The sequence below is a fragment of the Lissotriton vulgaris genome, chromosome 3_1, assembly GCF_964263255.1.
Source record: "Lissotriton vulgaris chromosome 3_1, aLisVul1.2, whole genome shotgun sequence".
NCBI lineage: Eukaryota > Metazoa > Chordata > Amphibia > Caudata > Salamandridae > Lissotriton > Lissotriton vulgaris.
In genome coordinates, this window is record NC_141689.1 from 956469961 (window position 1) to 956484387 (window position 14427).

General features: G+C 44.7%; 1 protein-coding gene across 1 annotated transcript in view; it reads left to right on the plus strand.

The window, feature by feature from the left end:
- RASEF (RAS and EF-hand domain containing) overlaps positions 1–14427 on the plus strand; it is a 336005-nt gene that overhangs the window by 284565 nt on the left and 37013 nt on the right. The window contains exon 14 of the mRNA XM_086961323.1: positions 4770–4884. Within this exon, the coding sequence (XP_086817449.1) occupies positions 4770–4884 (115 nt within the window). The remainder of the gene's footprint in view (positions 1–4769; positions 4885–14427) is intronic.

Sequence of the window (14427 nt, forward strand, 5' to 3'; positions counted from 1 at the left end):
TATTTTATGGGGCTCGCTAAGTCTGGTGTCGGCAGTTTCAACCTGAATGTATTCATTCGTGTCCACTGTCTCCAGATGACTCATCAAGATCTTGCGCGCTATACTGATTTCTGCTGCACTGTCCAACATTGTCAATGCCCACTCCCCGTTTTTCAACTGTGTCCTCAGTATTCTCCGCATGGTTGATTACTCTAATACTGGCTACCTTCTTTTTCTGAAATTGAGATTTTTTACTCTGAGCAGGTTCCTTGTCTTTGGACTTGGTGTGCTCTCCTGGGTCTGACCGTCCTCTTCTTTCCGAATTCTGTGGAAAAGATCGAGAAAGACATGTATCAATACTTTGATATCTATCAGGTTTTTTCAGATTATCCCTATTTCTAAGGTTATATCTTTTCTCAGAGGGCTCCCTCTGGGGAGACTGGCGTTCTCGAGTCGGAGTTCTTTCCCTCCGTCGAGGAGACCTTCCTCTGGACTGGAAAACTTTTTCCTTGGGAGTGGATTGTTTATTTCCATCCCAGCTCTTTTTAGGAGTGTTTAAATTATTTTTAATAAATAATTTTACTAACTCTCTATAAGCTTTAGTTAATTCTCCTATGTTAACTAAGAGATCTTCTTTTGACATTTTTGCAATGTCAGGATGTGGTGTGTAGCTGGCTAGAACCGGCCACGTTGCTCCTGGTCTACCTAGTGGACCGAGCCTGGTAATGTGATCATTGTGTTTTAGGGCGCCATTAAACCAGAGCAGGTGCTCTTGAAATTTAAGTGGAATTTCAATCTCCTCGAAAGGAGCGTACTCTTCCGGAGGTTTCTCTATTTTGTAATAGTGAAACTCTTTTGTTCTAGCGTTTACCGCTGGAAAGTTTATCCATGAATAGAATACCTCTGTCTGCCGATACTCGTGAGCCTCTATCACGAAAATTACTGTACCACCTTGTGGTGTCAGTCCGTTTTCTATAAGTTTTAAAGTTATAGATCTTCTTAAGTGGACCGGGATGATAATAGCATCCGGGTCTGTGTGTTCGGGACCTTGCTGATTCGCATCTGCTGCGGCCCCAGTGGTTCCGTTTTCTCCTGGCATTGTTAAAATGCAAGGTTTGCAGAGTAGGTCTCCAAGGAGACAAAGATTAGGTGCACAATATTTTGGAACACTGTATCCTTCAACGTTGAATAAACCAGAGCTTTACATAGGAATCTCTTCCTACTAAGGTCGGGCGGATTTTAACCTTTCACCCACTCCAGACGTCTATTGGAGTATTTACGGGAGAAAGGGGTCTGTGAAATATGCACGACTGAGTTACTCTAACGTCTTGCGTTAGTTTATCGCCTTACCAAACGTTGGGCGCCATGTAGTGTAGTTCCTAGTTTCCCACTAGGCCCTGCGCATTGGAATAACATAAACAGTAGTATCGACGTGGAACTGCGGATATTCCAGGCCTCCACTGACTATGCTAAACTTAATTGGGTGTGTTACCAACTAGCTCAGAGGTCACTGGAAACTTTCTTCTCTGCATAGGAAGTGATCAGCTTCCTTGGCACAGACAAGAAGGGATTCAGCTTTCCAACAACCGTGCAACATGACAACTTTGCTCCTCAGATCAAGAGTCAATCTCTAGGGTCGTGTGAAACAATATACAGGTATTTCACTCAGTCAGTCTAGTGCAGTTTACTTTCACGGGATGTAGAGAATAGAGAGACGGGCGTTTGTCAATAAAGGGTTAACATTTATTGAACAGTCTTTCTTCTCGTACAAGAGAAATGTATTGCCACAATTGCAAGACTTGTTATTATAAAAAGTACGTACAGTAAGATAAGTATTGCGAAATAGAACTGTAAAAGCATTGATATGGTTTCTTAGCCATACAATGGTTTAAAAGTAATAAAACATATATACAGTCATATATACATTAGGCTAACATACTCAACTGGTGCTTCTAACTAAGCCTACCCCAGTGTGCCTGACCTAAGCCTAACACGTGGAAGGGGAGTAAGTAAGTAGCTTTAAGTTAAGTTGGTTTTGCCAAGGTTTGTTTCAAGAATTCTCGTCTAAGGGTTTAGTCAACACCATACCTCTGAATAGAATGATGGAGGATTGGTATCTCCTTCAGGGGTCACTCTCGATATCCCAGTCACCCGCGAGGGTAGACCGGAAACGCCGGAGCTGGATTTCTCTGCACGAGAAAGGCAGCGGGTCTCTTCAGCGCGTCGAGGAAGGAGGGTGGACAGCGTCCGCGGGCAGCTGGAATCTGCTGGATGTCTTCGCAGAGGGACGGCTGTTCAGCTCCTAAGCGTACTGCACCATAGTTCGCGCTTCAGCAGCGATAATGGTATCAGTAGCTTCACCACCACAGGGACAGCAGGCTGCAGCGACAGAGTGCTAGATTCACCAACACGGGGTCTTGCAGGCAGCTAGCATCAGCAACAGTAGCTCATTGCTTAAGGCAACGTTGGTAATATTTATACCTGACACGTGCCGGGTTTGACGCAAGTTTGCTGGACATAAGACGTCAATTAAAGATGTCACTAGGAAGTGATAGTTATCAGTTGCTCTTTAGAGTTCCATTACTAATCAAAACACAGCAAGCGGGGATTTCCAGGTTTGCTGAGTTTTTATCTTGTTGAAGAACTCGGAGTGTTAATCTAGGAATATCAGATAGTGACTTCTGCTCTGTCATTGCACTAATTGGTCGCGAAGGAAGTGGCAGAGAACTATGCTGGAATGTGGCTCTGTTCGTGTGAGGCCAGAGATGACTTTTCTGAAAATCGCACTTGAACGGTTATGCCAATATAGGGAATAAATGGATTTATAGCCGAATAGGGGCATAAGGTCACAGTATCGATCAGGAACCTAGATAAACACGCAACAGAGGCACAGGTTCAGACTGATTTGCATATGGCCTGAACTGGGGTGGCGGAGTGAGCTAAAGAATGATGATGGATTAAACCCAAATCAGTTGACTGGGGTTGAGTGCTTGCAATGGTCAACACTCCGTTCATCATCCCCTTTGGTTTTACTTTTAGGAATCTGGCATTTTCCTGACTTTCCCATTTATTAGCCTGTCCCTAGTTTACATGACTTAGTGTAGCTGACAGTTGGACTTTGTGTATTCTTCCTAGATAGCCACACACAATAGTGAGCTTAGGTGTGCGCAGATGGGCCATCACCTGGCAGAATGGAATGGCAGATCTGGCCACAGCCCTACTTACACTTGAATAGGCTATGTCCTGCTCAACACATAGAGCTGCATACCCCCTGTAATTAGTCTGCATTCCTGACAGGAAAGGCAGGTTGTCTGGAGACTTAAAAGGGAAACCTCTAGAAGCTTCTCCTACCTTCCAGAAGAAAGATACCTGGTATAAATATTGGACATCAGACACTCACTCTTCAATGCACTTCTAACCTGTGGAGCTTTTGTCTGGTACGACTGCTGTGCTGCTGAAAGGACTGCCACTCTCCTGGACTGCTGCACTGCTGGACTACTGCCTTGCTGGACTACTGGCTTGCTGGATTGCTGCCCTACTGGCTTGTCGCCTGAGTCAAAGGGATTCACCCTCCAGCTGACCCCAGGACTCCCATAGTGCTCAAGGGACTAGTCTGTCTCCTCGCCTCTTGTTCAGAGCAACAGAGACATTACATGCACACAGCCACCTAAACCAGCACCCAGACCCAGCTGGAGCAAGCCTCTGACCCATAGTGGAGTGCTTTAGGTATTGGACCCTTGTAGTGCCATCAGATGTTAAATTCAAGTTTTTGGTCTCTTTGCGACCGCAACAGGCGCTGAAATCTTGTCACTCGTACAGCCCGCCAATGCAAAGTGCCACCAGCCTAACCCTTTCCACTACAGCATCTACTGCTCGCATAGAGCGGCATTGAGAAGCACCAGACGGACCATTCACGAACACAGCAGGATCTTCATGCTATAGTGACGACCATCCTTGATGCCAGCCTGCTCTTTGTGCTACATTGGCAATCGTACGCAATGCTTCCATGCTCCTTGCAGCCCCCTCCACCACGAACAAGACTCTTTGTGCTGGACTAAGAAGGTAACTTTTCAGCCGGACAAACCTGGTCCCTGTATCCGAACCTCGCTCCATCGTAGTCAGCCTGAACTTGTGAATTTCTCTAGGTCTTGCATGGACAGATAGCCACGAGTAGCACTTTGGCCTTTTTGGTGCTATTTTCACTGAAATCTTTACAATGACATACCTCTGGATCTACTGACCAGATTTTTGTTGTTTTGGTTTTGTTTTATTTGTTAAAATCCACTCACTTTTTCTAATTTTGTGTGGGAACCTCTTTGTGTAGTGTTTTCATTTTATTACTGTTTGAAGTGTTGCACAAATACTTTACATGTTTTTTTTAGACTAAGCCTGACTGCTCTGTGCCAAGCTACCAGAGGGTCAGCACAGGTTAATTTGGGGTTAGCTTCTGACTTCACCCTGACAAGGATTGTGGTTGCTGTTTGAGTAGCTGTCAGACCCAGTCAACTGGCAACCCAATTACCCCATGGGGTAGAGAGGCACTGTACAAATATATCCTAGAAGAAGGTGGTGAAGGTTGTCCCTCTGACAGCTCGAACTGTCTGTAGCAGGACCTAAAATACATGCTTATCTTATATGAATATGTGAGTCACAGTTGGGTAGGTTGCACTTATAACATCTACCGATCAAGAAACATGTTTTGTACATGATGAATCTAACTGTACTAAAGTGTACGTAGAGGAAATATGTTTTATGAACTGGTGTAAGCATGCATTTTTCCTCATTTCTAGATTTCGAAGTATTGCAAAGTCATACTTTAGAAGAGCAGATGGAGTCCTGCTGCTGTATGATGTATCGTGTGAGAAAAGCTTTCTAAATGTGCGGGAATGGGTGGACATGATTTCGGTAAGGAACGCATATTTATCATACTAAAGCAGTAACACAGCAATTGCAAACAATCCAAGTGGTCATGTAATCAGACAGTGGCATGAATAATTCTCTGTGCCAGCCAAACTTCTCTTATTCCACGTTCCTCTGAAGAACTTATCCTGTCAGAAAGAGAAAAAATTGTGGGAGTATAGGCTCAATTACAATCAAGTCTGATCAGAAAATGTACTTTGTTTTTTGTTCTTTTGGCCCTTTGTTTTTAATATGCTTATAAAAACCCTGCGTAAAGCATAATTTAATGAGAATGAATATGCATACCACCCAGTGTGTACGTAGTATGCAGCACTTCTTTATAGAGTTAATGCTCTTCCAATAAGGGAGCTTATCAGGTAATTCACATATCCTGGAATCTTAGGCACAACCCTTGGACGCACGGCTGGAGAAGAGGCTGACTATAGAGCATCGGTAAGCACCTGTCATTCGAGGGAGGACTTTAGATTACACAGTACAGGGGTGTTTTAGAAGATTACAATAGTATGTCTCTTTTTTACTATGATAATATGTTGTGTGTGGTAAATGCAGTATTATTCTGAAGCAATAGAACACTTTTGATTGGCTGTATACAATATCAATACAAATGAAGAGCACATAATATTAATTAAGACTGTTCTTGTTGTGATCATCAATCAATCAGGGGTTTGTAGAGCGCAACTACTCACCCCAAACGGTGTCAAGGTGCTATGGAGTGGGGGGGCAGGCAGCTCCTGGATATTCTTAGTGATTCGTCAAAAAGCCAGGTCTAGAGGTTATTCAAGAACTTGGAGAGTGTTGGTGTCTGTCAGAGGTGGAGAAAGAGAGTGTTCCAAGCCTTGGCCATGAGAAAGGAGAAAGAGGGTCCTCCCGTCCTGATGCATGGTATCGTCGCAAGAGAGAGCTGGGCTGAGCAGAGGGATCTTTGGGGAGCATGGATTGAGAGGCTGTGGTTCATGTAGGTGGAACCGGTTTTGTGGAGGGTTTTGTGGGCGTGGGTAAGAGGCTTGATGGTGATTGTCTTCTCGACGGGCAGTCAGGGTAGTGGCCGTAGGTGTTGGCTGATGTGGCAGTGGCACAGTAGGTTGAGGACTGGTCTGGCGGAAGCATTTTGGATGTTCTGGAGTTTGCGGGTGAAGTTCTTGTTGATCCCAGCAAGGAGTGTTTTGCCGTAGTCCAGTCTGCTGCTGATGTAAGCGTGGATGGTGGTTTTCCTGTGTTTTGAGGAAAATCCAGTTAAAGGCCTTTAGGAGGAGGTGGAGGGTGTGGTAGCAGGAAGAGGTGCCAGCAGTGATCTGGTGGTACATTTTGAGTGCAAAGTCCAGGATGATTCCGAGGTTGCATGTGTGGTCCGTGGGAGAGGGAAGGTTCCCAAGAGAGGGGGCCACCATGTGTCGTTCCAGGCATCAGGTGTGGACCCATGATGAGTACTTCGATTTTGTCTGTGTTGAGTTGTAGGCAGCTGTTCTTCATCCACCTGGCAACTGCTTCCATTCCTTCATGAAAGTTGTGTTTGGAGATGTTGGGTTCGTTGGATATGGAGAGGTGGAGTTGGGTGTTGTCTGCGTACAATACGATGTTGAGTCTGTATGATCTGACAATGGATGCAAGATGGGTCATGTAGATGTCATGTAGATGTTAAACAGGGTGGGACTGATGGAGGAACCTTCGGGGACTCCACATGTGGTCAGACTGGGTTCCGAGAAGAAAGGAGGGAGTCTGGCCCTCTGCTTTCTGCCACAGAGGAATGAGCGGATCCAGTTGAGGACCTTGTTCCGGATTTCTGCGTCATGGAGTCTATGGGCTAGGGTGTGGTGAGAGACTGTGTCAAAGGCAGTGGAGAGGTCCAGATGGATCAATGACATAGTCTCTCCTCTGTCGAGGAGGGAGCGGATGTTTATGGCGCGGTGAGAAGGGCGGTTTGGTGCTGTGATTTTTCCTGACACCTGATAGGGAGGAGTCGAGTATGTTGTCTTCTTCTATGAAGGCGGTGTGTTGACTGTTGATGACTTTTCAATGACTTTCGCCAGGTACGGGAGTAAGGAGATCTGTCTGATGTTCTTGTGGTCGGTGGAGTCTGCCAAGGGTTTTTAGAGGAGAGGGTAGATCTAGGCGTGTTTCCAGTCATCGGAGAAGGAGGAGGTCTTGAAGGAGCGGTTGATGATTCGTTGAAGCTCAGGATGATGATGTCTGCGGCTCTGTGGTAGATGTGGTGGGGCCAGGAGTCCATGGGGGCATCTGAGTGGGTTGACTTCATGGTCTTCAGGGTGTCTTCAATGCTGAGGGCGGTCCAGCTATCAAGTGTCGACTGCGTGGTGTATGGAATGGTGGGTGTGGGCTCAGTGTGTAGGTTGTTGTCATCGAGGTTGTCATAGATGGTTTTGATTTTGTGATGGAAAAAGGCGCTGAGTCTGTCGCAGAGGTCCTTGGAGGGTGGGATGTTGGTAGTCTCACTGTTGGGTTGGGCGAACTCTTTGATGATGCCAAAGAGTTCCTTGCTGTTGTGTGTTTCGGCGGGGAGTCTGTCTTGGAGTGCTTTTTTTTGTGGTGGGCGGTGGTGGCTGTTTGAAGTTGTCGAGTTCCTCCATAGCTTTTCAAGGCATCCACAGGTTTGTCTAGAAGTTCCGAGTTCCTTGGAGAACCAGCTGGCTTTTTTGGTATGTGGGTTGGAAGTTTTCTTCATCATGATTGCCTCAATTGGAGACATTCTGTTCAATTTAAGTATATTTCCAATCTCAGACTTAGCATATTCAAGAACAGAGCCACACATTTGCATGACAAGAAATTTTGAGAAGACACAGTTTTAAACTGTTATGATTTATTTTAATTTTGTTTTGGAAAAGAGAGTTTGATAAATGTTTGTCTGTTTCTGCTTATTTTATGGTTCAATTCACTTTGTAAATGAAGTGCTACCTAAGGAAATGGACATTTTTAAGAAGGAATTTTTAGTAAGTTCAAAACTGTTGTCATGTGTCAGTTGGTGTGTAGTGTAATACAAAACTCCTTGATAAATAAATCAAATTCTCCAAGAAAATTATAATTGCTTAACATTTATAGATCATAACCTTAGTTGACTCCCTATAAAAGAGTGCCATACTAAAGATGATTGGCAAAAGACTTTTGCCCTTAAAATGGGTTCAGCGGTCCAGTGGACAGCCGAACCCGTGGGGTTGATCCGCGGACTACCAGACCGCCAGTCCCCCAGCCGCATTGGGACTGTGGCGGTTAAGCCGCCATGGAAATTCTGTTGCTGGCAGGGATCCACAATTCCTGATGGTGGTGCAGCAATATGAGGCCCCTCATATGTTGGCAGTGCTCCATATTTAGAGTTTCCTCACCACCACCCTTTTCATGGCGGTGCGACCGCCATGAAAAGTGTGGCTGTGAGGAAACAAATGGGCCCCTAAAGGGCCTCTTGTTGCCTCTGCCCCATGGTGTGCATGCAGGGGAGCATATCTCAGAGCGGGCAGAAGCATGGCGGCCTTGCTCCGAGACTGCCAAAGTTATAATAAAGCCGTTATACACAAATGCTGTCATTACATCACAGCATCCATGAGCAATGCAGAATAAAGTGCCTATCCCATCTTCTCACATCACCTTGCACTGAACCTTAAGAGTCTTTTGTCAGCTGCCTGCTGAGGCAAATCGCTACTGTTAAGAGACATCATTGGCAGTGTAACAAAGAATAGTACATTTCTTCACCGGTTTGAGGGATTGACATATTTTTAAACCAAAGATAATTCCTTCTGCGTCATTTTTACCATGTGATAGCATTTACTCCATTGTCTTGAGGGACTCACAAACAGTGTATCAAATAACAGGAGAGTAAGGGAAAGGGAACCACTCTTCTTCCCCAGAACAATATACCTCAACAACAAATGAGTGACTAATGGCACAAATAAACACAATATAAGGGAACAGGGATGGGTGTGATGGGAAAAAACCTCTGTTTTTTAAAAGAACCCTCACTCACCAACCTAGTTGGTGGCATGCTTCATCATCGGGTTCCCACCAGGGAAACCGGGTGTCTTCCTGGTGTGCTGTGACACCTGAATTACAGCGGAGTGATAGTGCAAAAAAAGAAAAGTGAGCTGTGTGAGGATTAAAAGATTGCGGGCTGCACCCTATAGCAACTTTAATAGAAGGGCAGTCAGCAATCGATAAAATCAGTGGTGCGGATACGTGCTGACCTGTAAGGTGACTAAACAACAACACGGAAGCCAATACTGCAACTACTATTTGAATTGGGTTTCTACGTGCAAAGAGTGAAACTAATTGCAAGTTTGGACACTTATGTCAGAATCAATCACTTTTATTTTTCATGAAAGTTTTCAGAATTATATGTTGGTTAAAGTTCACCAAAAGTTCAACACAAATATCAAGAAAACACAATACAAAATACACAATACAATTTTCATAAAAATGACATTTTCATAAAAGTACACAATAGTGGGTAATTTACATTCATACGTGGTTGATAATCAAACTCATTTGAATCTCACACTCTCACACATACCATACATACAAGAATCAATATTTACCATTTTAAATGTCACAAAGTGAATTTTTCGAAAAAACACCATAGAGGCTTATTTGTGGAATCACTAATTTTTTGCCAAATCACAAAATGCTATATAGAAAATAACAATCTTATGGTGTCAATAGGCGAAAAATTCACTTTGTGAGAGTGTGAGGTTCGAATGAGTTTGTTGATCAACCACATAATGGCATTTCCAAAACCTTCCGGTAAGTTACCGCAATAGACATACATGCATTCACATACGTATTATCTTACTTGATTTGTGGAAGAGTCCCTCACTCGATCTGCATTTCAAATGCCTGCGGCCCGAATGTTACTGGTTGGGCATTTTAATGCAGAAGAAATAGCAGTCGCTAGTCATGTGAGAACCACACACGGGAATGTGTGGCGTGACGTAGATGGAGTTAAGTTAAAGGGCCAGGGTTCTCTTCTAAAACTTTATTGCGATCCTAAGAGACGAGCAGTGTGATTTACGTGCCAAGCGGTTGCAAGAGTAAAAGAAGATATGCCTGCATACCCCTTTTACGTAGGCAAGACACATCTCAACATGCTCCTTACAGGGAACACTAAATATTTACCCGATAATGTGAGGCAAGTGAGTGCTAACAGGAAAAGGCGGTTAACAGGGCAATGTCTGTCTGGTCATGGCTACTTGTGAGCTGTGGCCTTTGAGGTTGGTAGATTCAGGTCACCTGAATACAAAAAATCGGCTATTTTGTGTCATCAGACCCTTTCTCACCTCTTCTCCATAAATATACTGTTATCCTGTTAGTCTGACATAACCTACAATATGTAAATGGTGATATTCAATCATACTGTGTGTCCATTAATCAATGGTTAGTGGAGTATGGTATGGTCAGTGAAGGGACCCACATTGTGTAAACAAGCCTCGGGGTTAGGGTGGCTAGCAGTATGTTTATTCCTAACGTCGCATCACTGAACCCCAAGGTATATTATCGTTTAACCCTGAAAGGTTTGTGGACAAACGGTGAATCCACCTTTGTTCCTTCTCAAAAAGTACATTTTATGATCCTGTATTCATCTGGAGTTGCTCGATGATAGTCTACCTGATATCGTTGGGGGTGTGATTCTGTTGCAGGAAATGCTCAGTCATTTTTGTAGTGTTCTTGCTACATCTTATATTACAACGATGTTCACAGATACGTTGTTTAATATTTCTAGTGGTCATTCCCACATATCTGAGCCCGCAGGGGCAGTTGATCAAATAGATGACACTGGTTGAATGTGTGTGTTTACATTGCACCCATTGTTTCCCGGGTTCCAAATTCAGAAATTTCGTGGCAGTGGTCAGGTGGCAGACACTACACCCTCCACCGGGTAAATTGCCGGTAACTGGGGGCAAGCCCCATGCTTTTGAGGAAATATAAATTTTATGGTCAAGATTGTGTTCCCTAGCGTGTACCCCACCGACTCCATGTACCAGCTTAAAGTGCATGTAACTTCCCTCCTGTGCCAGCTACGAAGACGCAAATACATTTGCGTCCAACGTCAACATGTCCTCTTTCAGACCCACCCTGAATGGGTTGAATAGTCCGTTCCTAAGTATGCTATGCCAACGTCTTTTTGTAGTGTACCTTACACGTTTTTCAGCTCTGGCAAAGTAGGCCCTGAATTTCTGCCATCGAGCCATTTTTCTGGCTTCTGACTCTGAAAATCTCAGCCCAGGCTGCCTCTGTACCCGTGAACTCTGACTTACTTCCAGCGCGGCCCACCGTGCTCAGCTCAGCCTGCTGCCTGCCAAGACTGACTATAACCTTCGAGTTATCTGTTCCGCTCCTCGAAAATACATTCCTGCCTACTAGCTTCAGTAAACATCCCCCTCATCTGCAGAGCAAAGGGCTAACCTGTTTCCGTGCAAGTAATTCATAGCCTCTGTTACCATGCTCCCATGGAAGGCCCATGCCCCCACGCTTCTCATGCAGACACTCAGGCGCTTCTACACGCACTCACAGTCAGTATAGAATAGCTTCTGCCCCAGAGACCTTTCCCTCCAGATAGTATGGTTCCCAAAACATCAGATATCAGATATGATAGAAGTACAAGTTGATCTGACATGCCAGACTTCTGTCTCTTTTCCGTCAGTGTAAATGTCAAGTTCCCCTGCACCCTCCAGTTTCACGTCAATCACACGTCATGCAGCTGCGCGCGCATCCAAGCTTCCGATTTCTGCTGACATTGCAACATTTCTGTTAGTGCCACCCCTTCTGTGACACCTACCTGGTGACGTTTCTAGCACACACCTCTAATTCACGCCTAGTTCACGCCTTCTGATTACGTATTGCTAACACGTGGATGCTGTTATCTTGTCTTCTCTCAGCTGTTACGCCTACCATACGTTTTTCATGACAATGAATTAAGTATATAAGCTATGTACTGTCAATAAAATGTGGAGCGCACTCTTTCTATCCCTTCCTGAACCCTGTGTGGTTGCGGGAACATGATAGCCAAGTCATGACCATTCCTTTTTAAGGAATAAACCCCTAAGAACTCTAACACCACGGACTCTGGTTCTTTCTTTCCGATTGAGTTATTATTGATTAAGTACTTACCTGCATAGAAATTATGATAGTAAATTAAATATTTACGACATTTTGGCGCCCGAACAGGGACCCCTCCCCCACCTCACGCGCCGGTTGGTGCGTTGCAAGCTCTGTCCCCTGCCATCAGTTAGAAGGAAACTACGCGTACTGGCAGGATTTCCTGCATCTCCCTCTGGCCCACGGAGGTGACGAGGACTGCGATCAGTACCCAGACGAGGCGGTAAGGAGTGCGGAGGATCCCGACCAGAGCCTAGCCGAAAGAAGCAAGGTCTGAGGTGTCAAGAGGCCCACCAGTTTTCCGAAGTTTTCCGAAGTTTTCCGAAGTCGAGCCGAGTCCAGTCCAGTCGAGTTTTCTGAGGCCTTCCGATTTCCGTGCTTCCCGGTGAGTACCATTGCTGGGTCGTATCAAGACGGGTTTGGGTACACAAGTCCGGTCAGCACTGTTTTTAGACAGTGTATCTGTGCTGTTTAGCAGTACATCCGTTATTTCAAGTTTCTGCACTGTTTTTAGACAGTGTATCTGTGCTGTTTAGCAGTACATCAGTATAAAGGGGTAGTGATATATGTTTTAAATGTTTTTCATGTGATTAATGTCGTGGTATGAGTGTGACTGTTTTTAATGTGCATTATTGTGCGTTCTTGTACAAATAGCTGTATTTAGTATTAAGTAGGTAAAATCGAGCTTTCAGTACTAAGTAGAAACAAGATGCCGTTTTTCAACAAGTTAAAGCAGATAGGAACTAGGAAAGGGATACTGGAGGAAGAAATTCCTATTCCCCCTAGGGACACTCCAGGAAACTTCATGTACCACAAGCATGGCTTAGATGCCATATTGTATCTAGATTTATGGGCCGATTATACAAAACATCTAGACGAGAGACACAGATGGCCAGTTACTGGAACATGGGATGCTGAGTGCATCATGAAGGTAGAGGAAGCACTATGGAAAAAGAAAGCCAGACAATCTCAGAAAGACGCCATAGAGTTTTGGCGTAAGGAATCACATAAGCGTGCTGAAAAAGCACTACGTAGAGAAGACAGACTTAGAGAATCAGATAAAGCCCAAGAAAACGAATTAGTTACTGAAGGGATCCGAGTAAAAACAGAGCAAGTAGACCGTGCACGAAATAACCTCGTAAACGGTATGTATCTCGCGGCCGAGGGTTCGCCTGAGGCCATTTCAGAAATACCGAAAAATCTGCCGCCACCATTGGTACCAACTAAAGTAAATCACAGGACCACTAAAGACATATTCCTGAATTCCTATCTAGAGGATGTAGCACCCGCTTATACCAATCTGCCTGTCCGCGCCCTGCCTAACGACAGGGATGGGGGTGGTAACCCGCCCCAAGATCATATTCCGCCAGTATCACAACAGATTCCTCCACCTCCACCACTTCCCGCAGTTAAAATAGATCTACCGAAACCACGTCTACCTGACGCTACCAAAGGACAAATTCAAGTTCAGATACAGACTCCACAGAGAGATAATGCCCAAGCTTCCGCTTCAGGAGGTGCGACGGGGGGTCTTCACACCCCACCATTGACACACAGAGTAAACCTTAGGGATATGCAGAGTCCACTCACGTTCAAGTCACCCCGTCTTGACATACTCAAAGAAAAACTTTCAGTTTGCAGATATGATCCAGTACCCGGCAAAAACGACAGAATGATGATGGCCTCACTACGGTTAAGATCTGCTACTGATTTCCTGCTGTTATTTGCAGGGATGAAGGAGCGCCTAGATAGAATATATCAGTTCATTCAGACTGGTAAAGACCCTGACAGTGTTAAGGATGCCATGGAGCATCAGAAAGTTGACATTCAAGCACAGATACTACGTTTTTTCATAAATTGCCTAATAAGAGAAAGAGATAGGCCTGGGACAGATCAGAGCGAGTTAGATGCACTAAACAAGTGGGGTCAAAATATATCTGAAGGAAAACATGATAAGGGGGCTTGCATAGCCAGTATGTACAAGAAAATAAGAAAAGCAGTGATAGAAATGCACGAAAAAGAGAAAGAAAGGGCCTCCTCCGAGGAGGAGGAAGAACTTGAAGAATCAGAAAAAACTACAGATACTATAGCGTATGTAGGTAAGGGAACTTACCTTAGGAAAGGTATCCGTCCGGAAAGCAAGAAAGTTTTTCTCTCTGCCTTAACCAACCCGAATTCTTCTGAACACCAGTTCCAGGAGACTGATAAAAGACTCCGAGACCGAGTGGGGTACCACATACTAAATTCAATGGATGAACAGGAATTAGCCCGGTCAGCTATATTATGGGCTGAAAATCCGGATATGTATAATGATGACACCGTAGCACAGACATTCCTGAACCTCTCCCCAGACAAGCAGAAATTAGCAGGTGTATACATGATGCAGCACCTCCTCACGAAATACAGAACTAAACATTCCGATCCAGGTCCCTT